Genomic DNA, 25,453 nt, shown 5'->3' on the forward strand with positions numbered 1-25,453 from the left:
GCGGGGCGGGGCAGGGCGAATGAAACCCGGCCGCGGCGGTGGAACGAGCCGAGGAGCCCGAAGAGGCAGCGCGGAGGGGAAGAGCAGCCCTTGGTGTTCGGGGTGGGCTCCGGGCCCTGCCCGTCATCCTCAGTTCTCACCCTGAATCAGTGAATCCTCTCGACATTTATTTTACTCCCGATATCGCCTTGGAGACAAAAAGCATATTTCGACACTGAAATCCCTGTAACCAAGTCTCACATTCCTGTGTTTTCCTAACTAAGATCTAGAAGCGTGTACTTGCCTATTTGCCCACGTTCGGGGTGGGCTCCGGGCCCTGCCCGTCATCCTCAGTTCTCACCCTGAATCAGTGAATCCTCTCGACATTTATTTTACTCCCGATATCGCCTTGGAGACAAAAAGCATATTTCGACACTGAAATCCCTGTAACCAAGTCTCACATTCCTGTGTTTTCCTAACTAAGATCTAGAAGCGTGTACTTGCCTATTTGCCCACGTCAGGGTTATTCGCTCCTGATTTCTGTCACTTCCCTCACATTGCCAGAAATTCAGGTGCATTTTCAGAGCACTTAAAATGATTTAGGGGAAGGAAGGTGAGGGGAAGGGAAACCCTGAGGAACCTTGATGTTCCTCTTCCCTTTCTCTTTCCTTCTCTTCCCATACCTTCCTTTCCCTTCCTCTTCCCCTTCCTCTCTCCATTCCTCCCCTTTCCTCTCCTTTTCTTGCCCCTTCCCCCCTGCCCGCCCCTTTTTTTTCCCCCAAATCAGCACCTTGCTGTTCTAACATTTCTAGCAGGAGGCAGAGTTGTGTAAGGCCACACCTATTTTGCTTTCCAAGAGCCCTTTCTTTGGTAAAAATGAAGCTATTTGTGATTTCTGGCTCAGCTGCTGCTCCTGTAGATATTCAGAATTTCTCTTTGCCAATCACTTGCCAAACAGAGCTAAAGGAGATGTGACATTCTCAGCTATGCATTTTCTCACTGGAATTAACCAGAGTCTCTTTGTTTGACTACCAGGAATGCTGCACAAAATGCTGCTCTTGAATCCATTTTCATTTATCAGGCAGCAGAGTGGGAGAAATGTACATCCAGAACTCTCACACAGCAGAGGGAGTTGCAATCCCCAGAGGAACAGGAAGCCAGACCTTTTATACAGTTGTTTTAAAAATTATTACTTGATATGTTTTTCTTTCCCTTTAGATCAGCAGGGAAAGAATGTCAACCAAAACTCATGGGGAAAGCTGAATCCTTCACATACTTCTTCCTTTTTTTTCTTTTTCTTTTTTTTTTAAAGTATTATTAATAGAGTTTAATGAGGGAGTTCAGCAAACACAGCAATGAAGGGCGATGCCAGTGGATGATCTGAGGGCACTGTGTTGACATTAAAATCCAGAGCAAGCAGCTCATATTTGTAGTGTTTCCTAATGCCCCAGACAGTGGTTTCCTTCTCAATTCCAAGTTAACATAAGCCCAGGCCCTACTGGCTTGGCACATGGATCTGCTGAGCAAGGATATGGATATAAGAGAAGATATACAGGAGGAGCAAAGCAGCAAAGGAGCTTTAGAGAAACATTCCAGCTGCCAGCTTTCTTAAAACATATTAATATCCCGAGTTAATTCTCTCCTGGTCAGAAGCTGCTGATGGAAAAGAGGAAAAGCTGTTGCATCCTCCTTTGTTCCCAAATAAGTCCCTTTTTCCTATGAGAGCTGTATGTGTTATTTCTTCTTCCAAAAATGCCGCTGTAATCATCTGTCACAGCTATCTCCCAACACATCTTTTTTCACCATATTTTTAGCATTAGAACTCCACATGTAATAGATTATTTTTAGGTTGTTTAGACTCAAAATATGGATCATGGATTGCTGAAAAAGATAAAAATGGGTAAAACATTGAAAAATATTTTATTAGTGCTTGTTGACTGGAGACACTGTCTGACTTTCTTGATGTAAAAACACTGCATCTCCACTTCTATTATTGATTTTAAGGTTGAAAAGGAAAGTGATGGGTTTAGTGTATTATACAGATTATTTGCTATTTTTTTGTTAATGCTATTATCAGATTCCTATCTGAAGTTGTTACTTTTTTTTTTATAATTAAGATAAAAGAGAGAAAAAAACCTCAGAAGCAAAGGGATGAAATCAGTTCCTTCTTCGTCCTAGGTGACCATCAAAAGCCCTGCTCAGAGGAATTAATTAGGTACGTGGGTACAAACAACACAAGTATAGTGAACATATTGATAATATTCAGAATCACTACTTTGCTGTTATCTTTTCCTGCCATGATTTAAACAAGCTTCTTGAAATAAATCAGGGTGCCTCTACCATTACCTTGTCTGAAAGGCTGTTCTGTATTTTCATCCATTCAGGAGATAGAAACCTTATCATAATTGCCTGGCTTAGAGGAAATTACTCTCCTTTGACCCAGAGCAGTATTATCCTTTAATTTAAATACCTCTGTCTCTCCCTGGTATCTGCTCTTCCTATGGATTTACTGAGAGCAATCCCAGTCACTACCCCATGCACAGTTTCTAATCTTATCCCCAGGGAGAGCCATGTCCTCTTACAGCACATTTCAACACATGTTGCATTAGACAGCTTCCTGCAGCAGACAGGGACACCAGGAAATAAATGTGAGAAATCTGAGTTATTTTTGTTTGGCTAACCTATTCTGTACTAACAGACATCAAATAAGCCTGCACTTAAAAGTGGCCTTTCTTTACTGCCAAGTGAAATTAACTTCATGGTCCAACTGTAAATTACATATTTTCTTCAACAAAAACAACAAAAAAGGAGGAAGACAAATGATAACAGCTTCAGAGAGGTTATAGCAATTACGCATTTTTTAAAACACTTGCTTATGAAATATCACTGATTTCCAGTGATCCAGAGCACAGCTGCATCCAAGCCTCTTTGATTTTTATAGAATATGGCCATGTCTTTTCCTAACAGGGACTGTCCGATGTATTTCCTTGGCATGCTTACAGGTTGGACTGTAATATTTTGCAGGCTTAGGATATGCTTATGCAAGGGTTTTACAGATGGCACAAATCCAGTTGTAGATAGAGCAGCCAAATTAAGATTTTGTTAGTGGCTGTTGATACTTCCATTGCAATGACCCTCAGGATCTCACCCATCTGAGACTGCAGTTGTGCTACGTGTTGTACAAGAAATACCTGGTTTGTATGTACAGGGTTGGAGGGATTGTCCAATAGCATATCAAAACATTGACATTTTCAGAGAAATTCTCCATTGTTGTGCAAGTGTTTTCTTAGGTACTTTTGGATTAATAGTGAATTTCCACCTTTCCTTATATATACTTTTACAATATTCCAACTGTAAGTAGGCAAAGGAGTGCTTAAGTATATGTCAGAGCAGTTTCATGTTTGAAATGCAAGTTTAAATAACATAATACAGAAAGTTAAAGATTGTTTACTTAGTCCAGGTATTGGTTCTTGTTTAACTTTCAGCATCTTAAGATGGTAACAGTTCCTACTGAGAGGGGACTGGGATCATAGAAGTGTGAAGGCTACACATTAACACTGAGGAATGATTAGAGCATGAAGGTTCACCATCTGAGACTTTATAAGATATGGATTTATTTTTTTTCTTTTAAAAAGGCTCTTCTGTTGCTTCCCCTCACCCAGTTTGTGCCCTCCATACTCATTCCTTTCTCAGCCTGTCTACCCAGATCTGCTGTAGGAGGGACCAGGACCTCTTTGTTTTGCAAAAGCTAAACATTCCCACTGTCCCTGAATGCAGCCATTAGCAGAGCACATCTCCTCTTATAAACAGTGGATGGAAGGTTATAAACAAAGCCAGGGAAGTATATGTAAGGCTGCAAATAAGGCTATTTCGGGTCTACCTTTAGTTTCATCTACTGTTACTGACATTACTAACACCATAGCATTTTTCTGATTGGTATCTTTTATCTTTGTTCCTCCTAGCAAGAGCACAGAGACTAAACAAATGGAAAAAATCACTCATCTGGAAGCTCTGATGTTTAGTGCTGTGCTGGAGAACTGTGTGGATCAACTTGCAATTCTTGGATATATCACGCCAGTTTCACATGAGGACAAGACACAAGTCAGCCATGTATGTGCCACTGCTTAAAAAGATGTATATCATATCTTTTTTTTTTCTTTGTCTTGGTTTTATATCTTTTACCAGCATTTTAAAAAAATTAACTCAAATATATTTTCTGTAAATGCTCCATGACTCTTGAGTGAAGAAACACAATAAAAGTGACCTAATTTTAATATTTGTACTGCAGCATCACTGAGAAGCTTTGGTCAAGACTTTGTGCAAAGGACACTACTGATCCAGGATGAGGTTCCTGAGATTATAATTCTAAAATCTCCGTGGGTAGACAACAAGCAAAGAATTGGGGAAAAGGAAGCAAAACATCTGTAGGTTCTTATATAGATACACAGCTCTTTTTAAAATAGAAATGTATAGGTTATTTCAAAGTACTCAAAACCAGGGAAATTCTGTTCCTCTCTAAGTCCATGCCAAAGTTCCTTTTGTTCCCACAATGTATCAAGAAAGATGCACCTCAAAATATAGTAACTACCCTCTCTCAGTGATCATTAATTATAATTGATTTCTAATAGGCATCATAACTAAGACAATTGGGCAGAGATATGAAGAACAGAGAAGAATTCCTAATGCTCAGGCATTTCCTCAGTGGAGGAAGGTGTTGTGACATTTCTGGTAGCTGTTAAGACACAGGAATCAGGATGAGATCATCCTGAGGGGTAAATGGCTCTACGTACTGTGGACTATAAAAGCCACAGCAGGCTCTTTCCAGTTTTAGCAGGTTTGAAGCCTTTTTAAGATGAACTCATGAAAAAAAATACACAACCAGGATGGCAATAAAAACTGAGATCTGAGTTTTGACATTTAAAGACGCTCACTCTGTCTAATGTACCACTTAAGAATGCCAGAGGAAGGAAAATCATGTTTTTCTACGTGTTTCCTTTCCATATTACCTCTTCAAAAAGCCCATGGGCAAAGCAGCAGCAGCAGCTGGAGTTACAGTGAATTTCAGGGCGGGAACGATGCTGAGACTGTGCCATAGAGGGCACTGTTCCCCTGAAAGACTCTTGGGAGCTGGCCTCATCCCAGAGGATGCTTCTCCCTTTCTTATGTGCCAGCAGCAAAACACAGAGAAAGAGCATATCTCTGGGACAGCAGGAGTTGTCCTCTTCAGCCACACAGACTCAGGGTGATAAACCTAACGAAGGTACACTTAAATTATAGAGAAAACACCTTCACTTTTCAATCACAGAGGCTCTTTTTCACCAAGTCACTTCTTAGAACACAACTTTCTCACAGGTTATAAACCCTACTTGTGTTCTTAAAGATGTCAGAACAAATCGAGAAGGAAACAATTAGAAACAAGAAAATGGCTTAGGGAAGCTACTTGCTAACTATGGTGCTCTGTAATTTTCTACTCCTCCCTGTTTCTCAGTTTACATTTGGCTGGTTTCACTGTATTTGAAGAAGATCTGTATTTACAAAGCACCCTGGAACTCTGTCAGTCAGACAAATCAACAGCATCTTCAAAGACTGAGATCTAAATTTCAACCGATGACATTTTTGAGAGGATTAATCACAATGTTGGCCAGCACCTCACTGATTTTCCAGGTTGGACGCTCTTGCACATTGCTTCACATAGTGCATGCCATAGAGGGAGGCAGCCTTTCTATTTGCTGAATTTTGGGCAACAGACAAGCACTTAGGAGACTACACAGATGGTGACATATGCACTTTTCAAACTTCTTGCTTTTACATACTTATTTGTTGATGATTAGTGTGTAAGTTCCTACTGTTTACAGACAACCCAGTTATTGCCTGTCTTGAACTTTTCCAGACATTAAAAAACATATACCAGAACATTCATAAAATCTACATGATATTAAAACAGTTTGTTTGCCAAAATTAGTTCTTTCTGAAGTACAGCCATCACCAGCCAGCTATTTAAGCCCTTTTTTTACTAATTAACAATGCAATTTTCATTGGTCTGTGTATACTTTGCATGTGATTTGTTTAATGTAAATTTAACAGTCCAAAAATTAAGCATGTAGTCACTTAGTCTCCTTCTCTAGTCACTGATGAGTCAGACACTGCCAGAGGCTGATCCATCCCAATCCAGAGTTGTCCAAAACACTCAGCATGAAGCAGCCCCTTGCAATGCCCTCACTGACTGCACCAGCACCTTAGACAACTGACAGAGCCTTGCTTGACTTGCATGACAAGTAACTTCTTGGAAGTACTCCTGGCATCCACAGCTGCTGCCCTGACCACTTGTTTTTGCTCTGCCCACTCTGCTCTGCTGGCACAAATGTGTGTGGGGTTGTGGAAGGATCTGGACTGAGAACTGGTGCTGCTAAAAATAACTTTTTTTTTTCCTTTTTGCTGGAAAATGTTTCATCACAGCGAGTTCTCTGTCTGCTTCCCCAAGCAGCCGGGGTGGGGAGCAGGCAGCTGCAGACTGGGATGGGGCTGGCAGGGACTGTGTTAGCTGGAGTCAGCAGTGCTGTTATGAAGTGTTCAGCCACAGAAATGCTGGTAAGCAGGCAAGAAAATGTGCCCTTTTAATGTCCCAGTGTATACACCTGCATTTTATCCATGACACATAAAGCAGAGAAATTCCTAGAAGCAAGAGCTTAGCTGATTTTATAGTGTGCTTTTGTATTTTTGGGGGCTTTTGCTTTTTGAATGAAATTGTACTCAATCACAAGATACCTTTCCATGAAGAAGAGAGCCGCCAGTATTTTGAATTTCTCCTTTGAATTAATGTTACATTTTCTCTGCTGTTACTCTCAAAAAACCTGCTAAGCAGATAGCAGACAGAAAGTCTATCACCTTTATTTCCACACAGCTCTAGTTATAACAATAAAAAGTGGACAAACAAGGCTCCAAGGCCTGTGGAATAATCTAGAGAGGTCAGAAGGGAGTGTGGGTTTAACAGGGAAGATGAAGTCACCCTTGTTAATTGTGTATCTCTCTCTATCAAAAACATTTACCCTGGGTTGTGGTGACAGGCAGTGGGAAATGTCTAAGATGGAGAGAAGAAGGAGGAGAAACAGGCTAACAATCTTCCAGTACACAAAAACTGGTGCAAAAAAAGGAGGGAATGACTTGTTTGCTGTGCCTACAGAGACCAGGACAACAAGCCAGGGGTTCAAATGCTGTTGAGGTGACAAAACTTTCTTATGGTAAAGAAAGTTGTGAGGTGCTGGCACTGACAGGAGGGTGTGTAGTCTCCATTGCTGGAGGTAATTTGGAACATGTCAGATTAAGAACAATCTGAACAATCATCTCTTGGACTGGATGAATTCACCTTTTTAGGCCTTTTTTAATCCTGTCACTTTAGGAGTTTTGAGCCCATAAACTTCAATGAACTACACTGTGTGCTCAAAACTGACCAACATAAATGTTTCTGATCTTCCACTCTTTGCAGGATGTAACATGCACTATCAGCTACTCTCAGTATAGCTTCATTCTAGTTTATTACTCATTTTCCTTCTCTCACATAATGTTGCAGAGGGTTTATTTCTGCTGTGTAATGTACAAACAGGTCCCTCTTATTCCCTTTTCCCTCTTCCCTTGTTCTCTTATTTTCCTTATCCCCTTTCATTCCCATCCAGGAAATTAAAGAAATGATCCAGGAGGAGCTGGAGATTAACTCCCCAGAGCTTACATCAGCAAAGCAAGAGAGTGGGAAAACAGTTACCTCCACGACCCTGAAAAGCACTGAACACAAGCAGCAGCAGGGGAAAACTGAAGATCAAAAAAGCACCCGTCATCCTTCCAAAAGCTCCAAGAAATGCCCCACTCGGGCTGCACAGAAGCTCAGAAAAATTTATGCTGACAGGTGAGTGAAGCACCTGTTGGGGATGGTTAAAGCTGTAAAGTTCTCAGTCTATCTCTTGAAAGCAAAAATGCAAATTCCTTGCTCTCCCACTGCCAGAGTACATCAATGTCTGTCTGGAAGGAGTTCCTTTAAGGGTAGCAGTAGTATCCTTCATAGGCCATCTAGTTCTGGCCTTTGCTTGCCTCTGGATGCTACCTAATGACCAGCAGTTTATTTTGAATGGAGCTGTAAAACATACCTCATTGATAATGGTTGCCTGGGTGGAAATCATGCCAGGTACTAATCAGTGCTCATGTTCTGGTACCTGGAGTCAGATTCCCTTAGCAGGTCTCAGGCAAAGGGAGATCTGAGCCTTGTTTTTGAACTCAGTCATTCTGCAGGGCACACAGCTTCTGTGGCAGTTATAGCCATTATAGAACAGGTAATGTATATAAAGACTAAAGATTTTCTTTCTTTTTTAAAACGAACTTTATTCACCTAATCCAGTGCCTTGATTTGCAGAAATACCAGCAGCCTTTGGTTTGAAAGAGATTATAGAGCTGAATGTTCAGTATGCGTTTTTCTGCATCCTGGCTTCTCTCATTTCATGTCATTTCAACAAAAGGCTTAAAGAAAATTCTAACACAAATGAGGCAAATGCAGCTAAAATGTAAATGCCACATGCATCATGACATTCAATAAACTGGACAAGCCCACGTATTGCATCCCCAAATCTCATTTTCCAAGATCCACCTGTCATCACTACTGCAGGCCAGTGGCCTTCTTCCTAATGGCAACACTGTCTGGCACAGCACGGATATGTTTGTGCCTCTTTGCAATTTCCCAGAGTAGCATGCAGGGCAGCATTTTTAAATTAAAAGCTTCAACCAATTCCTAATACAGAGCTCTCCGGACGTACAATAAGCAGATACCATGGGAGAAGCACTCCTGGGTTTGATAGGACATAAGACCAGAAAAAGGATCTTTTATTTCCTTACATTTTACTGTAAACAGTAATGGATAAAAGTGCTAGACACTGTACTACCAGCACCTGTAAAGTATTGTTGTGTTCCTTTTCTTCCTGGCAGGCAGTATGCAAGTGATGTAATTACAATCACTATTAAAAAGATGGAGGAAACAGGAACATTTAGTACCCTAACAGATGCTAATGAGAGAGAGAAGGCAAAAAAGAGCAAGCTTTATGACATCCTCATCAGGTCAGTGTTGTGTTCAGTTCTTCCCTGTTTAAATGCTGCAAGCCGAACCCATTCCCACTCAGTACGTGCTGAAAAGGAAATAAAACCCAACAAAACCAAAATACAGAAGGGATTCCACTTTTTTCATCTTGAATTATTCTGTTTGCTTTACAAACTGCAATTTTTTCCCCTTTGGAGAGAAACAGTGGATGGGTCTGATACTGATGTGAGCTAGGAATGGCCCGAGCTTTGACCACAGCGGACAGCAGTAGCTGCATTAGTGCAAATGCCTCACTTCAATTAAAACATAATGTGATGTAGGAGCTCCTTGATCTTTAACTCCTGTCCCCAGTGAAAGTCAGAGAATCTGTTCAAATCAGGGCCAGCAACATATGGCCTTTAGGTTGTCTGATGCCCAGGAGAATCTGCTCTGACCCAATATGCTAATAGACTCCCTTTTCCCAGCAGAAGTGAGGGGTTAGCACAGATGGTGACAGAGGAGTTGTCTTATTTAGGGCTAATCCACCAGCCACTGTACTGTAGATCCTCTTCTGTCCCAAATCTTTCAGAGTACACATTTGTTATCATCTCAGCTCAAACTTTTGAGCTCTAGAGGTTTGGTGGTTTTTTAGCATGCAAAGCTCTGGTCCAATCCCAAGACTGTCAGAGAGAATCACAGTCATCAGACAAGTATTTAACCACTTTAAAGCTACCTCAATGTAGCAGCTCGGGCCCATCATTGAGGGTGCACAGCAAAGCTGCTCTAAGTCGTGATTTGTCAGGAGTCCAGCCTACTGGAACAGCTCCTATGGTGGCTCAGGGATCTGCTTCTAGGGCAAATCCCCAGCTTCCAGTGGAATGTGTGACTTCAAGTATGAAACCCCACTCTTCCACTGCCCAAAACCAAGGGATTTATTGTTTATCCGTGGAAGGGACAGAAAGCAAGAATGACAGTAGCAATTGGTTGTGTAGTAACTATCCAATACTGAAAGGTAGAAAAGAGCAGACAAATTATAATCAGAAAGGACATAATCCTTTTTGTCCCCTTCTGTCAGTTATATCTAGCCACTCTGTTGTACTATACATTCTTTGCATGGAATGTACTTGATCTGTCTTTCAAGATAATAAATACTTGCCTGGTTTTGTGTAAATACACTTTTCTAAAAGCCATCTGCAGTGAGACGACGGGGACTCCTTATCAGGAGCTTTTGTTCATCAGTCACCCAGATAAGGACTCTGAAAATGAAATGTAAGTGTGATTGTAAGGTTGGGATAGGATACAAAGTTTCAGGGGCCAACTGTAGTATTTACTGGTTTTAAAACTAATCATAAGCATAAAAGCTTAGAGGTGCACTCTGAGTGAAATAAGATAATAATACCTAGAACATTTATTGCATCTGTTTTGTTTTAGACAGATGAACCCCTCTCTAGCTTTTGGTCTTCACTCAGATCCCTTTATGGAACTCAGAACCAATGGCAGTGTTCTTTGGCAGATTTTAAGTCTGATATGAAAGAAACATTCTCCATACACATAAAGACACAATTTGGCACTGCTGCTCAGGCTTGCTTCTGCCTAGAATCAGGGGCAATTTTGCCTGAATGTAGAAACTGTGACCCAATGACAGACATCTTCCCTCTCTGCTACAGGAATTGCATCATCCTCAAATCCATTCCAGGCTTCCAACAAGAGCATCCCGTTTTTTTGGCTTATTCTCCCTTTTGTTCCCATCTGCCTTGCTCAGTCTGTGCACCTCTTCTTTCAGGATTTACTGAGCAAGTCAGTAGTTTTGGTGAGAAGTCTCTGTTTATCTTACCACAATGTATCAGGAGACAAGAAATTCCTCTTCTAGGTAAACAGCTCTTGTCTTTTTTGATATATTCAAGTGATTGTATTTTCCCACTTCAGGGAGGAAAAAGGAAAGAAGGAGATAAAGGCACTCCAGAAACAGCTGCAAGATGTCAAGAAACAAGCTGAAACAGACCTTCAGGTGAGAGCACTTAGCACTGGGCATCTTGCCATGGGGAAGCCTGTTAGCAAGCTGGCCTCTGCTGCCCAGGAACTAGCACTTGGAGACGCCATGTCCATACATATTGAGCCATCACTTAGGAGTATAGAAGTAGAATAATTACAATAAAGATTTGTATTTGGAATAAGCCCACTAATGATTTTAAGAGCAGTGTCTGATGATTTTCAAATGGGAAATCAAAATGCTCATAATCATGAGACCATGGTCAAATTAGAATATCCCAAAAACACTGCTGGGAGTGACAAAGCACAGATACCTGCAATCAGTAAGAAAGAGGTTATCTGCAGATAACAGTATCTAAGGTTCTGTCATACTCAGTCATGACAGAGCATCTGGCACAGAAGGAAGTGTGCCAAAGAGAGTGAGAAAGACAGACACCTATCATAGGGACAGGCCATTTTTCTACCTACATTTTCATCTGGAGAAAGTGTCATTCTATTAATCTATTTTTCTAGGCTTCCAGACATCAGAAAATCCTGAACATGCCTACACAAGGGCAGATCAATGTTATTGCACATATGCTGTCAACTTAATCTTTCTGGAAAGCTTCAGCCCTTCTGTCTGCATCATGCAAATGGTGTGTGCATGCACAGTAAATATGGGGCATTCTGGAAATGTCAGACTTGCTACACAAGTACAGATCAATTGAATGACTTGTCACCGGTCACTTTGATGCTCATCAGACAGCTCAGACTTAATGCTCACTCAACATGGAAACATAGCCTTGCCTCCTGAGGCAGGAGATGTGTGATAGCAAACAAGCAGAAGGCAAGCTGGGGCAGAGCTGTACAGGGGCTGGGGGAAGGAACAAGAATCTGACACTTGGTTCAGTGGTGAGCAAGAGGACAGCAAGGGCATCTAAGGAAAGAATTGGTGTCACTGAGTTTTGTCTTTGGACAAAAGTGTGGACAGTAATCAAGCCAGGATATAGTTGACTACAGGGAGGAATTTTAAGCCCCAGGCATGCTGATGAAGTTTGGTTTGTAGAACATGAAGGTTTTGTGTTGGCAGCCTGGATGCACATGCCATAGAAAGTTTAATTGTAAATACAGAATGGCTGTAAAAAATATGAAGGATCTATTTGCTTCTCATACTGTCCCTTCTCAGTCAGACTCTGATGGCTCCTGGGAAGTTCCTGCTCTCCCATTCCCCAAGCTGGTGAATGTGATGAGGTAGTTCTCCTTCTATGTAGAGCTCTTCAAACCTCACCATGTCCATGCACACAATTTATGTACCCAGTCCTGGTTTAATGCCTTCCCAGGGGCTGTAATCATCCTGTTTTGTACCAGCAGCAATGTCCTGGCACTCTGCACACACTTCTCTGTGTCCTGCCCTGCACCTCTCCTACCTCCTGTGGTCATAAGAAGGTGTGTAGCTCCTGTGCTGGGAGGGGGCTCTTCTCCTTGTCCCTTCAGTGCTAATTCAGTTCTTGGGTTTTGCCTTGTCAAGTGGGATTTGCACTCATCTGGGATTTTTTTTTTTTTAATATTAGAAGCTTAAAAGTCCTTTTCTGAGCTTCCTTATAGTTTCAGCTTTGATAACAAATCAAAGACAAGACTACTTTAAAGTACTGCTTTCCTCCTGTGCCAAAAATAATGGTGTCTCACTATGTCTCCCAAGGGAGAATAATTTCTCTTTGCTTCATATGGGATTTTCCCATAGGCAGTTTTACAGACACTTGCATGATTTGTCACCTTGCCAACTAATTAAAAATAAAAATACAGCTTCGCTGACTTTGGAGTACTTTGAACAACAGTAATAATGCACAGACCTGTAAACAAAAGTCTACATGGTTGAGAAAACAAAAGCGAGCAAATGTAATCCTGGAACCAGAAAAACATGGCCTTTGTCTCACTCATGTTGCTGTGAATTTGTATTTTCAGCCTTTCTACCTCTTAATAAGATTCTAATTAATAGTGTATTAGCCTGCTTAGCTCATTTTTCTTTCTAATGGAACACAAATCAAATGCTAAATGTTCTTCTTTATTTTGTTTTCTTTTCTCTTGGAAAGCACTGATGTCTCTAAAGGAGCTGAAATGATCCATCTGGTTTTGTTCTTACCTCTCTGTGCAGGAGCAGCATTGGTAGCTCAGGTTTGGCTGCAGGGGGTCTGTTTGCTGCTGCAGTGTTCATTTTCTAGTTTCTATAAAAATTCTCACTTTCTCTGGTTTCCTGGACAAGTAACAGCAGTCTGTGCAGGTTTTGAAACAGATTAATATCATATGGATTATGCATCTTAACATAAAAATTTATTTTGTGGTGTACTCATGTCATACATGCATGCAAGTAGTGGTGTCATTTTATATCAAGCAGTAATGTTACAGCTACCAAACAGACAGAAGTCCCAGCCATTGCACCACAGTACCAGAGAAAACAGGTCTGTAACTTTAATTCTTTGTCAGTTGTCATAACACGCCCAGATCCACTGTATCAGTGCACCACTCAGTTGTGCTTTTAGTAGTAAGATTAAAACCCACCATATTTCTTCCCTTTTCCTCTCCCAGGAGGACAAATGCATCAGTGGAGCATTCTGTGAAATGGTGCATGTTTCTACTGGGGATATGCACAGAATGATTACAGTAGAAGGCACAAGGTTGTGATGGTCCTGAGCTTCACTGCTGGCAGAGCCCCAAGGAGCGCTGCAGGACCTGGAGCACTAGATCCAAACCTGGCTCCAGAGGGGCAGGATTTTCCACAGGAGCGCTGTTGCCAACAGGTCTGCTCCCTGTGCCAGCAAACTGCCCCTCCTGGGGCTCTCCTGCAGCTGCTGGAATTGGCGCTGAGCTGGCTGAGGGCTGCAGAAGCCGTTCTGTTGACACCGGGTGACAGCCAGCCCTGCTGTCCCTTGGGCCCAGACATTCCTTCAGGGTGTTCTGGAGCTGGGACAGTGATGCAGGCAAAGCCTTATTGAAGTGCCTGCAGGGCTGCCTGTTGTGGTTTATGGGGAGCGAGCCCAGGCTGCAGCAGGTGTGTGGATCCAAGCACATCTCCAGGCCCTGCAAGCTGAGATGCTGCAGCTGCCAGGAAAAGCCTTGAGCTCTGAGCACTCAGTGTGGGAGCAAGCAGAGCAGGGCCCTCTGTCAGCACAGAGCACAGCACTCCTTCCCCTGCCAAATGGCAGCATTGGACTGCTGGAGAATTCCTCAGACTGTTTACTCCTGTGGGCTATTTTTGTAACCAGCTGTATTTTATGACTAAACACTAATTGCTGTGGAAGAGCTGGGAGATCTTGGTGGCACTTACAAGAGAGATAAATCAAAGTAACTGAAAACACAGGAGTGTGGATAAGGTCTCCAGCTAAGTGCAGCTGCTTTTGCAGCCAAACAGCATCTGTGGGGCAGACTCCTGTGGCACCAGGTGACAGCAGACAGGCCCCTGGGCTGATGTCTGTGAGCTGAGAGATCAGACAAAATCACCTTGTTTACCTGCTTGTGAAGCAGACTGGCTCCTGACAACTATTTCCTGGGTTTTGATCTTGGTCTCTGCCAGTTTTCCGATAGTTTTGGACACAAGGGATGATTTGGTTTGGCAGATTCAACGCTAAAGTCATCCCAAGTAAGCAGCCCAGAGACTTACTGCATCAGCTATGAAAGCATTCCGTGTCCTGGTGTGGACCTTTGCTATGATAAACCCGAATGAATAAATATTAACTCATTTTCCCAGTTACTGTCTCTGAAGTTCAGGGGACAGCACACTCTGCAGATGGTGCCCACAGCTTGTGGGCATTTACTGCTGCGTTTACTACCTGCAGCTAAATCTCAAACATGCCCCAGCTCTACAGCACCAGGTCCAGCAGCAGGAGCTGCCCTCACGCCTGCAGCCGGCTTTCCCTGGCCAGGCAGACGCTGCTGTAAACCACCAGTGGGTTTTGCATTTCACTTCCCGTCTGCTTTGGATTGTGTAACCAAGCCCCCGGACTCCCCACCTCTAACCAGGATGTTTTACAACACCGCAGACCAAATCCAAACCACAGACATGCCATTCAACAGAGAAAACAACAGAGCAGATAGGCCCCATCCTGGACCCTATCCTAAGGCCCGGGGCACTTGAATCAAAAGCGCTTTTTTCTTTACTAAAATGTGAAATGAAAAAGAAAACTTGGTGAGAAGTTCATGCTCTGCCCCAACTCTCTTGAGTACTTTGTAATCTAGGCTGAACCCTTCTTTTCTGGCCAGTTTGCAGATCTTTAGCAGATAGCAGTAACACACTGACATCAGAAGTGCTCGACTTTCCTGAGCCTCAGTGCCACAGAAAGTTGTGGGTTTGTTCTTTTTTTAAATTAGCATCCCCTCAGTCTCTCTGCTGGTACATCAATTTAGACACGAGCCCACTATGACCCAGAAAGACAATCTCAAAATAGAGTGGCACACTCACATCCCATGACTACTGACCAGGAACACAACTCCTCCAATGGCCACCAAAATTTCATGCCAGGGATAATAAAGGCCATGACCAGAAACCTTAATAAGGCACAAACAGCTCATATCTGTAGCTGTCTGCAGTCATATGATGATATGGCCATAAAAATAGTATCTAAAAATAGTGTTTGAAACCTTCAAAAACATGCGAACACCTTTGAACTCACAAAACAGCACCAGCCAAGGGCCCCACTTATCCTGAGCCTTATAAATGTACTCTACTCTTCCTGTGTATGCCAAGGGGTTCAGAGGGAAGGACTTTCCTTTTAACTATTCCAATCTCTTCTTATAAGGAAACCTTTTCCAAATGAGTCATGCTGCAAGGGCTTGCAAACACAGCCCTATTGAGCTGGCTTCTTCCTGTGGCATTTTTCCATGTTTACACAGCTAAGGAATGTGAGGTGCTTCAGACACAAGATATGTGGGCTTCAAAAAATGCCAACACTTTGGTATTTCATCTTCAGCTGCAGAGGTCGGCTGATGAATATCAAACTCACCACAGCATGGCAGGGAAGCAAAGAGAAAGGCTGTAATGGAGCTGTTGGGTGCATTCACATCGATCTTGCATAATTACACAGGAAGCTTTGATGACCTTTTTAACTCTACGCAAAAGTCTTCATTTTACAGGCATTTGTCCCAAGTCCCAACCCCAGGGTAATGAACCTTTATCTGTTATTCAAATAAATTAGTTAAAAAGGAGTAAACAAAACAGCAATCCCAAATCGAGCAAATGCACTTTGCTTCCTGAGCACGCTCCAAAAGCTGGACAAACCACTCAGGATTCTGGCCTATGGGATAACTCCAGGGAACAGAAAACTGAGCTTTCTGTCCCAGGAAAGGCTCAGCTCTGTTGCAAAGCAAAGGCATGGGGAGAGGCTGGGAGCTCATAGCCAGTTTTTCCTTGACACTGCCTCCTTGCCCTGGGTGTATGTTTTCATAAAGAAGTGGGCAGCATCTACCTGGTAAGATTTCAAGAAAGAGCTGTTTAAAAATATGAGCAAGTCAGGATTAGATTTGCACCTGTTCCTAAGGCTGCGTTTATACAGTTGCTGCATAACTAGAAAAAAATAAATCCAAGGAATACAGTATACTTTAGGATAACAAACTTCGGCTTTTGTGGGGCTGAGACATTATCCTCCTCTTACAGATGCTCACTCACTGAGATGGTCTAATCCAAGGGGTTAGTAAAAGTAAAGCCTAACTTAAAGTGGTTAAAATTATTTGGCTGTTTTTCATATTTATCCTAAGCATGATTGAATACATTTTTGGACCAGAGAGCAGAAGGCCTGCCTTCTTGTCCCACTCTGTTCCTCACCCCACCGTCTCCAAAGGCAATCACTCCTTGCTGATGGGTTTATTGCCATCTGTATGGGTTATAGATCAAACTAACCTTTGAAATGCTCCTTGAAATGGAGCAACATTCAGGGAAAGTGTGAAGCCTATAGCTTTGTCTCTTCTGACCTTATCAGGGAGTGGAGAGATTAAGAAACTGTGAGCTGACCTCAGACTCCAGGCTTGCTTTTGTGCTGCTTTTGTCTCCATTAGGACCGAGATAACATCATTGATCGCCTCAAAGATAAGCTCCAAGAGAAGACGGCCAAATTGAACACAGAGAGCTACTACATGAAGAAAAACACAGATCTCCAGATCCAACTAACCCAGAAAAAGTGCAGCAATGCAGAGAATGCCCTGGAGAAGGAAATCCAGGTAAGCCCTTCCCCATGGCCCATACTGGAAGGCATCTCCATCTAGTAAGGGAAGAGCCCTCCCTGGCTCCCCAGATGCCCTTTCTGCTCTCCATTATAGTCACCAGCACAACTGTTTGAACTGGATCAGGAAACTCATCGGGGTTAGACACCTTTATCTCTTCTACTGTTTCTCTGTATGATCCTGCAAACAGCAGCAACAAGGATGGCATGGCTTTAGGAGACAGGGAATGCTTAAAGTAATGCTGTAGTCAGAAAACCAGACCCAGAAGTATATCCAAAGGGGTTGTTACAAGGGTATTTAGCAACGCAGGCAGCCTGAGCTCCCAGCAGTGCCCCCAGCAGATAATGCAGATAGAGCTGCTTGTGTGACCATAAGGTGAACTGGACTAGAAAACTGTTCTGGTTTTGCAAACATCTTTTTTTGACTTATCAAAGTCTGATCTAATTTTTCCTTTTTCATGGATGGCCCAGGGGCAAGGACTGCCTCGGCTAATTTTATCACTGGAAAAAATCTGTGGACCACACAGACCTCCAGCACTTTTACTCAGCTTTCAGCAGCAGGGTGTCTACACACATACACGCCAACATTGTCTCTCACGTGTTCTGCTTGCTCTGATCACAGAATTTGAAGAGCAAAACTGATGAGGAGATTCAACTCCACATGGAGACTGAAAATTTCCTCACGCAGCAGTATCAGGTATGTGTGACTGTCAGCTAATGCTTAAAATAACAACCTATAAACACTAGATCATCAATTAGTGCCTAAAGGAAAACAGTTATTGCTCCATCAAATGTATCAGGTTCATGACCACTGCAGTTTGAACGATTTGTAATCCTCAAAGCCTAATTAACCCACCTCTCCAAGACTTGGGATTTGCTACATATAGATATATTTCCTTAAAATTAGGGTTCATGTAGTGAATGACATTGTTTGTTCAGGTGTTACGGATTTTTCCTCTCTCAGATAGTTGTATTTGGCTAATTGGAATTTAGCTCCTTGGCAGTAGCTGGGGCTCCCAGCACCCCAGTGAAGAGCCCAAAGCGAGGGCAGCAGCTTTACAGACCCAAGGGCTGCGCAGAGGGGAGGGACACTGAGGAGGGAATGACACAAAATGCCAGTTCAGTTCTGCCTTATCTGAGGAAGAATTGGGGTTGGATCATTGCTAACCCACAGGTATTGTACACATTTTCAGCAGCATGAATGTCCTTGTGGTGTTGATTCAGAGATTCAGAGCATTCCCATCATTAACAGTGAATAACTTTACAGTGAATAATGCTGCAAAGCCTCTCATAAATGGTATGACAGGAAGAAAACCTGGACTACTGCAGGGCACCTGACGTCACTGCCAGTACAGAATTTAATAGGAGATAATAGATTTTTAAAAATGCAATTTGAGTGCAAAGCAGTGCTGGATTTTGTGAGCAACTGAACAGTGTGCTCTGTACCCCAGAGCCTTGGTCTGATCAATGCTCCCAGTGGGAGGACTGCCCAAGTACACGCTGAGCCTGGCTGACCGCCAGCAGCCGGCCCAGCAGCAGCCCCTCAGTGCTCAGACAGCAGCTGGTGGCTTTGCAGGGGCCCGCAGAGAGGAGGATGACCATGCCCTCCATCTCCCTTGTGTGTCCAGCTGTGATGCTGTAATGAGATTGATGCTTTTCCTCAGATTATTTTTCCATGGAAGCAATCATGGTGGTTACTATGGAGAAGTTATTGCTGAATAGGAGGAAGTCATCTGGGTGACTGTTTCAGAAACACCTGCCCTATTCATGAGTGACACAAAGCCAAGTTCACAACCTGAAATAGTGTGAAATGCTGTCCCCTGGGACCTTATTCCTGGTGTGCTGAGCTTAATCCAGAAAGTGGGTAGGGAGTCAGGCAGAGGATAAAAGCTTTCCCACTGACAAACTGTGCTTTTTAAAACCCCCTCCTTCTGTATACACACAAAGAATGGCTTCTGGCTGCCACTTGCTTCATCAGGACTGACCGCACAAAACTAACCCTGCAGTAATTTATGAGTAGTCTTAGGGGTTTGATCTGTTCAAGATGAGAAGAAAATACTGACTATGCACAATTTACAGGACTTTCACCACCATCCTGAAAGCAGACCATGTAATAGTAGCAAGTCTCTCATCTGTGCATGCTTTGCACCATGCTGAGCACCACTCTCTCCCTATGCAGAAAGTGGAAGAGAAGCTGGAATACTGGATGGAGAAGTATAAAAAAGACACTGATGCAAAAGACGAAGAACTGGATGATCTAAGAGCATTAAAGGCAGAAAACTTGGAAACAATGCAGAGATTTGCCAAGGAGGTAAGACATCAGGAGCATCTCAGTGTTCAGCCATGCAAAACTGCATTGGGCTTTTTCCTACACTCATTTAGGTAAGGAACCAGGACCATGGAAAAAAATTAGTAATTTTGAGGCACAGGTTGTGATTATAGCACTGGTCCTGGGAAGACAACAGCTGAGATGTCATCTTCTATTTGCCACCTGTGACATCAAGGAGGGATGATGATGTTTCCCCTATAGCTATTTTCAAATACCAGCAAGTAATGAGAGAGCTACTGACAGCCTTTGTGAGGGGCAGAGGTACTGTCCCATCCCATCAGTACGCCTCACCTTACTTTGCTGCCTGAGTCTGAACAAATCTGCTCCTTCTAGCAAGATCAGGGTAAGACAGGCTGAGACTGGAAAAGGCAGCTCATCCCTTTCTGCAGACACACATTCCCAGCTGCACAGAGCTCTGTTATCAGGGAGCTGATTCTGGGTAGAACCATTCCTGCCCCACTGGGTTCTTGGTTAACTGCTGGGCTCTGATCACAGCGGAGCAGCAGCACAGAACAAAGAGAAGTATCTAGAAAAATGTGTGTTTTAAAACCAGAAGGAATTTACTTGTAAACATTCCTACTGTCTGTGGGTCAGAGATGATGGGACTGAGCTGGGTGTTTCCTGGCTTGTGGGCTCATTTTTCACTCTGTACACTGTCATTTCAGTGTCCCAAGTGTGTTTGTACATCATCTGCTGCTTAGCCTGGGGGACCAAGTGTCCTCCTCACCACCAGCTGTTGCCTGGGAAGCCATCAGCCAGCCATTTTACAGGGATCAGGGGGTTAATTACACCCAGGCCGTGAGAGGTTTCACTTTGGCAGCAGCTCCGAGCAACATTTGCCATGTGGATTTAGGAAAGATCAAATAATGGAGGTGGGGGGGAAAGTCTCCACTCACACATTGTCCCTGGGCTGCCCCGGAGGTCCCTGGTGCACACAGACACCACAACCCTCGGGCCTGAGCAGTCCTGGCAGGGCTGTGGGAAGTGTGTAGCAAGGATGAGACGTGTAGGCAGCAGAGGGGAACAATTCTTGCACCAGGGTCCAGGTGAGCCTTGCCCTGGCAAGCAGCTGGACACAGTGAACCCGAAGGCTGACCTTGCAGTTAAGGGGATGTGTTTGTCATGGCTTTTGCCACCCCTGTGCTTTCTTGCAGTGCCGGGAATTCCAGGCAACCATCACCATTGACCGGTCAGACAAGGAGGCCAAGAGAAAACAAATAGAGCGGGAAGCCCTGGAGCTGAAGAGCGCCCTAAAGGTAAAGTGGAGCAAAGCTGAGGCAGTGCTGCTCCAGCAGCAGCTGAGAGTTAATAACCTGTGCCATGGGCTTTGTCCAGGCAGAAAACAGCCCAAGAAAGCTGGCTGGTGTGTGGTGGCACAAGCAAAAGACAAAGCCTGTTCTTTTTGCTGGGGTACACTCAGAGGCAGCAGCTGGCTGCAGGTTTGAGATGGGAATGAAAGGGGAGCAGCCACTCTCCTGCAAATATCACTGCCCAGGTGATAGAGGGGGGTCATGGGGCAGTGCCCCTGCTTGTCCCTTGCGACCAGCAACAGCTGCCCTCAGCCCAGCTGTGGATGCCTTTGGCACAACCAGCACAGGCCCAAAGGCTGCTGCCTGGCCTGGGCGTTCCCTTCTGTGGCTGGGGAGCACAGGAAAGACTCTCCAGGCATTGCGCTATACCAGGTACCCCAGCAAGTGACTTCCCCTCAGGCCTCTCTCTCTCACTTCCAGGTGCAGGCCTGGTGGAAAGGTACAATGGTACGCAGATTCCTCGGCCCCTACCAGGAGCTCGAGAAGTATTTGAAGGAAAAGTCAGCACAGAAAGAAACAGGGAAGGAAAATTCTGGAGCAAAGAGATAAGTAAAGAAAGTGGCCACAGATGTGCTCCAAGGCTGCTGCTGGGCAGGGCACTGTGGTCTGTCTGTCTGACAGGACAAAATAAACCATGTAACAGAGCTTGGGCAATTCTGGAGAACACAGTTCCTGCAGAAACAGTTATGGTGAAGCTGCACTAAAGATCTTAAAGCTGCCCTTGTACAGCCTTTTTTCCCAGCAGAAGGGATTTGCATCAAAGCAGTGAGAACACTCTATCCCCTGCGAAGTGCTTATGGAAACAAGACAGTGGGAGGTAATCCTGTTACCATCCCAGTAACTCACCAGTGTGGGATGCTCTGCCCCCAGAACCTCCTCTGCAGCCCCCAAAGCACCAGCCGTGGCTCTGGGTCAGGTGGGGAGGCCGAGGCACCCCCAGCTGGGCTCTATCTGTGCTCTCCCTGCTACCAGTGCTGGCATCAGGTCAGCAGGGGAGAACACGGACAGTTTGCAGTGTAAACACAAGTGCAGTCAGAGCACACAGGTTTCCATTCCCACAGTCCTGCACAGTGTCAGTGCACAGACAGAATAGCTCCAAATACCCCCTGACCAAGGGGAGGAACAAGGGGAAAAGGCAGCCAGCCATGCTGCCTGCAGGAGCTGGTCTGTCACAGGCGTCCCCACCGCCCTGGCCAGTGCCACTGTGCAGTGGGATGGGGCTGTAGGCAGGGAGCAGAGCTGCTTTTTAACCAAGAGGGGAATCCCTGCTCCTGACACCACTGTCAGTCCACATGCAGGTCTGTGCACAAAGCCTTGCAGCTGAGCTGCCTGGTTTCTGACTCTCCCACGTGGGAAATGATCTCAAACCATAGTCTGCTCTGCTCTTTGTGGGCAGCCCGTGCTGGCCCCATCCAAACCTCCTCATGTCCGATCTGAATTGAGCCAAAAGCTCTAAAGTTCATGTGAGATGGCTGAAACCATGAGCAGAGAGCCTGTGGCCCAGAACTCTGAACAAGGGGCTGGTGCCTTGTCAGGCAGACTTGACTGTCAGGGGAGTGTTTCAGATGCTCCAGACAAACTGCATTAGAAGTGCCAGTGTTCCTGCTGGAGCACGGACGCTTGCTTGAAACCTGAACACATTCCCTCACTTCCCATGCTCCCCATGCAGTGGTAAGAGCAGGGATCGCTCCAGTTCGGTGCTGGCAGGAACAGAGCCAGGACTGTGCTTACACCCCACTGCAGGAAGCACCTCAGTGCAACTGGGACTTATGTTCCTAATTTTAACTCTTCCTTTTCATGCCCTGCTGACTCAGTATATTTTACCACAGACCCGTGTTTCCCATATGTGATGGGGATGTTAACAGGTGACCTGCTTGGGTGGAAGGAATGAAGTTGATCATAAAACTCTCCACAGGCTTTCAGCTAAGGAAAAGCAGGATAAGATGGCAGGCAGCAGAGCTCTGCTGTTTACATCAAACTCCAGGCACACTTTAGTAATGCAACCAAACAACTGAAATCTGATGCATGGTCTTGGCTGGGTTGCTCTTGCTTCTCAGCAGAGAATGAAGCAGCTCTGGAAACACAGAGGCAACAGTGGAACAGGGTTTGCTACTCCTGTGAAGTTGGGGCGCTAAAGCTCAGGTTCCAACATGAGGCCACTGCGGGGTAGTTGACAGGGGCACAGGTGTGTTGGGGTCCCTTCCCCCTGCCATGTGGTCCTGGGAGAGGGGCCCTGGGTTTCCCTGCCCCTGGTCAGCCTCGTTCCCCACTGGTTGTTTTGTGTTCCCCTGCATGGACAAGGACCCTCGGGTCCCGTGATTGCTGCAGTTCCTCGGCAGATCCCGGCCATGCAGCTGGAGAAATAAACATCTCTGAAACATCTAGCAAGAATAGGTCGATATATATTTCTTTTCCACGGGAGTCGTCGTCTGATACACATGTTGCAGTATCCCCACTGTAACACTGGTGTGCAACCTGACTGAACCCTGTGACCTGCCACACACTCTGGTGTGTAACCTGACTGAACCCTGTGACCTGCCACACACTCTGGCCTGGGGACTGTGGCCGCAGTGCCACCCATCCAGCTCTTCCTGGCCTCCTCGGCTGCACTGTCCCATCCCAGGGCGCTGCTCTCTGAATGAGCCTTCCCTCACTCCACGGAAACCACAGCAGAGTTTGTGCCTGGGCTGTGCAGCTGCCAAGCAAACAGGCTGGCACATCCAGGGACAGGAGCAGAGAGCAGAGTCTCAAACCCATCACTTCTGAGGAACTGTGCCATGGTTGTACCGCTCCATTTTTCCAGCTGCGGAGAAATGGGATCAAAATGTACATCCATGGGATTTCCTACAGGGAAATTCCCATGGAGAGGGTTTTCCTGGGAATTAAATGCAGAAGAAGGGCTGGAGATTGGGAAGCTGGTTAGGAGGAAGCTTTAGATTGAGGGGGAGAAATAAATACCTGAAGAGAGCTGGGCAGCCTTGAGAGAGGCAGTAATGGAGTGTCCCCAGTGGCTGACAGAGTCACCAGGTCAGACAAGGATGCTGGAGCAGCCTGGTGAGCAGGGAAGAGCATCACAGGGGTAACACAGACAGGGAGGGTTTGTGGATCTCTGGCAATTTCTAGACTTTGCATTTTTATATTTAAAAAAATAATAAAACTAGTGATGAGGTGAGATGAAAAGGGGACTAAACATTCTGGCTAAGAATAAACCTTTCAAATGCAGCGGGGTCAGGAAGCAGGGGTGTGAATTTTACACTTCAAACCCAAGACAGGCCAAAAGCAAAGGATGAGAACAAGGAGCAACAGGACTGGCAGCAGGAGACCCCAAACCCAGAATGTGTAATTTACACAGAGAAGGAAAAAACAAGAGGCCATGGAGGAAGAAGCAAAGGATTCTGTACCAAATGAGTGTCTGGGGAAGGTTAAAAATACCCCCCAAAAAAGTTGTTGATGTGGCTGCAGAGTATGTGTAAAAATGCTGGAATTTTCCTGTCCTGGTTAACTACGAAAAGTAGAAAACCAAAGTAGGTCCATCAAATGCCAACTGGGATGATGTGGAAGGGGAATAAACACCTGACACAGAGGATGGAACTTTTGTTGACGCAACAGAAAAACAGCAGGAAGAAACACTGCAATTCATGTAAGTTTTAAAACTTTATTTCAAATACTCATGGTTTCCTTTTATATTATCAATGTGCTAGAAGGTCACACTACTGGCAGAATACAGGCGATTTAAAATATACAATATTCAGACACATTTATATGTAACAGAAATTATGGAATGTATTTACAGACATACAGCATGGGATGAAGCTTTAAAATCCTTTACTCTATTACTTACACGTTTACACTGTTTTCAGAAATAACAAAATTAGATCACTTTGTAGAACATCACAGTATCTATACAAAAGGATTTTCAGATGTCCAAATTCACCTTACAAGTCCTCTGTTTCTAAAACAGTTTTCCAAAGAACCATTTATAGTCATAAAGGGGTAAGAATACCATTTGCCATCCTGTTACTACCAAGAACAGAGGTGCTCTGGTGCTTGTCCCTGATGGATTTTAAGCAGGACACCAGGGGCGGGGCCTTTACAAAAGCCTCTCCTTCAAAGGGGGAACCCCCAGCTGCTCTGCCCCGGCCCCCCAGTGCCATCAGGGGCTCCCGAGTGCCTGAGCGACTCCACCTGGAGTGTGTGACCTTGCAGAGCCTCAGACACTGCTCAGGGCTTGCCAGGTTTGAGGATGGAGTGTGACACCATGGAGATAGTGTAGGAACACCAGCAGCACAGAACACTGAGGTGGATCCCTCCCACATCCTCCAACGCAAATGCCCCAAAGAGGAAAGACAATCTCTGCTTTAACACACAGAATAGAACTTTATACATGTTTTCTTTCAAATATTCTTTTCATGGGATACAACAAAAATTGCACATAACTACACTGAAAAATCCCAACCCATTTTGCAATAGAGAACTGAAGTGTGTTTGGTGTAACACATTAAAGAAACCGTATGATGAAACTTCAGGTTTGGACTTTTGTCCTAAGCATCTGGACAAGATTTAGTGCTTGCCAGCCTGAAAACACAGGATTATTTTAAACAAACACGAT

At 44.5% G+C, this 25,453-nt stretch overlaps 1 protein-coding gene across 1 annotated transcript; it reads left to right on the plus strand.

Annotated features, from left to right (window-relative positions):
• Positions 1-719: 719 nt before the first annotated feature.
• IQCG (IQ motif containing G) lies at positions 720-23,079 on the plus strand. The gene is made up of 10 exons (XM_017727022.1): positions 720-2,194; positions 3,942-4,089; positions 7,650-7,876; positions 8,944-9,072; positions 10,958-11,039; positions 17,042-17,203; positions 17,828-17,902; positions 19,385-19,516; positions 20,689-20,790; positions 21,265-23,079. Exons 2-10 carry the CDS (start codon positions 3,964-3,966, stop codon positions 21,391-21,393), a joined length of 1,164 nt encoding a protein of 387 aa, XP_017582511.1. The 5' UTR covers positions 720-2,194; positions 3,942-3,963; the 3' UTR covers positions 21,394-23,079.
• The last annotated feature ends 2,374 nt before the right edge of the window (positions 23,080-25,453 follow it).

Source organism: Corvus brachyrhynchos, unplaced genomic scaffold (assembly GCF_000691975.1).
Source record: "Corvus brachyrhynchos isolate BGI_N302 unplaced genomic scaffold, ASM69197v1 scaffold162, whole genome shotgun sequence".
Lineage (NCBI taxonomy): Eukaryota > Metazoa > Chordata > Aves > Passeriformes > Corvidae > Corvus > Corvus brachyrhynchos.

What these genes read in the sequence shown, in the direction of transcription:
- IQCG (XM_017727022.1), top strand. Translation starts at nt 3,964, where the DNA reads ATGGAAAAAATCACTCATCTGGAAGCTCTGATGTTTAGTGCTGTGCTG. An exon ending in ACAAGACACAAGTCAGCCAT is followed by an intron (nt 4,090 to 7,649) that starts GTATGTGCCACT and finishes ATTCCCATCCAG; the next exon opens with GAAATTAAAGAAATGATCCA. An exon ending in CCCTGGAGAAGGAAATCCAG is followed by an intron (nt 17,204 to 17,827) that starts GTAAGCCCTTCC and finishes CTCTGATCACAG; the next exon opens with AATTTGAAGAGCAAAACTGA.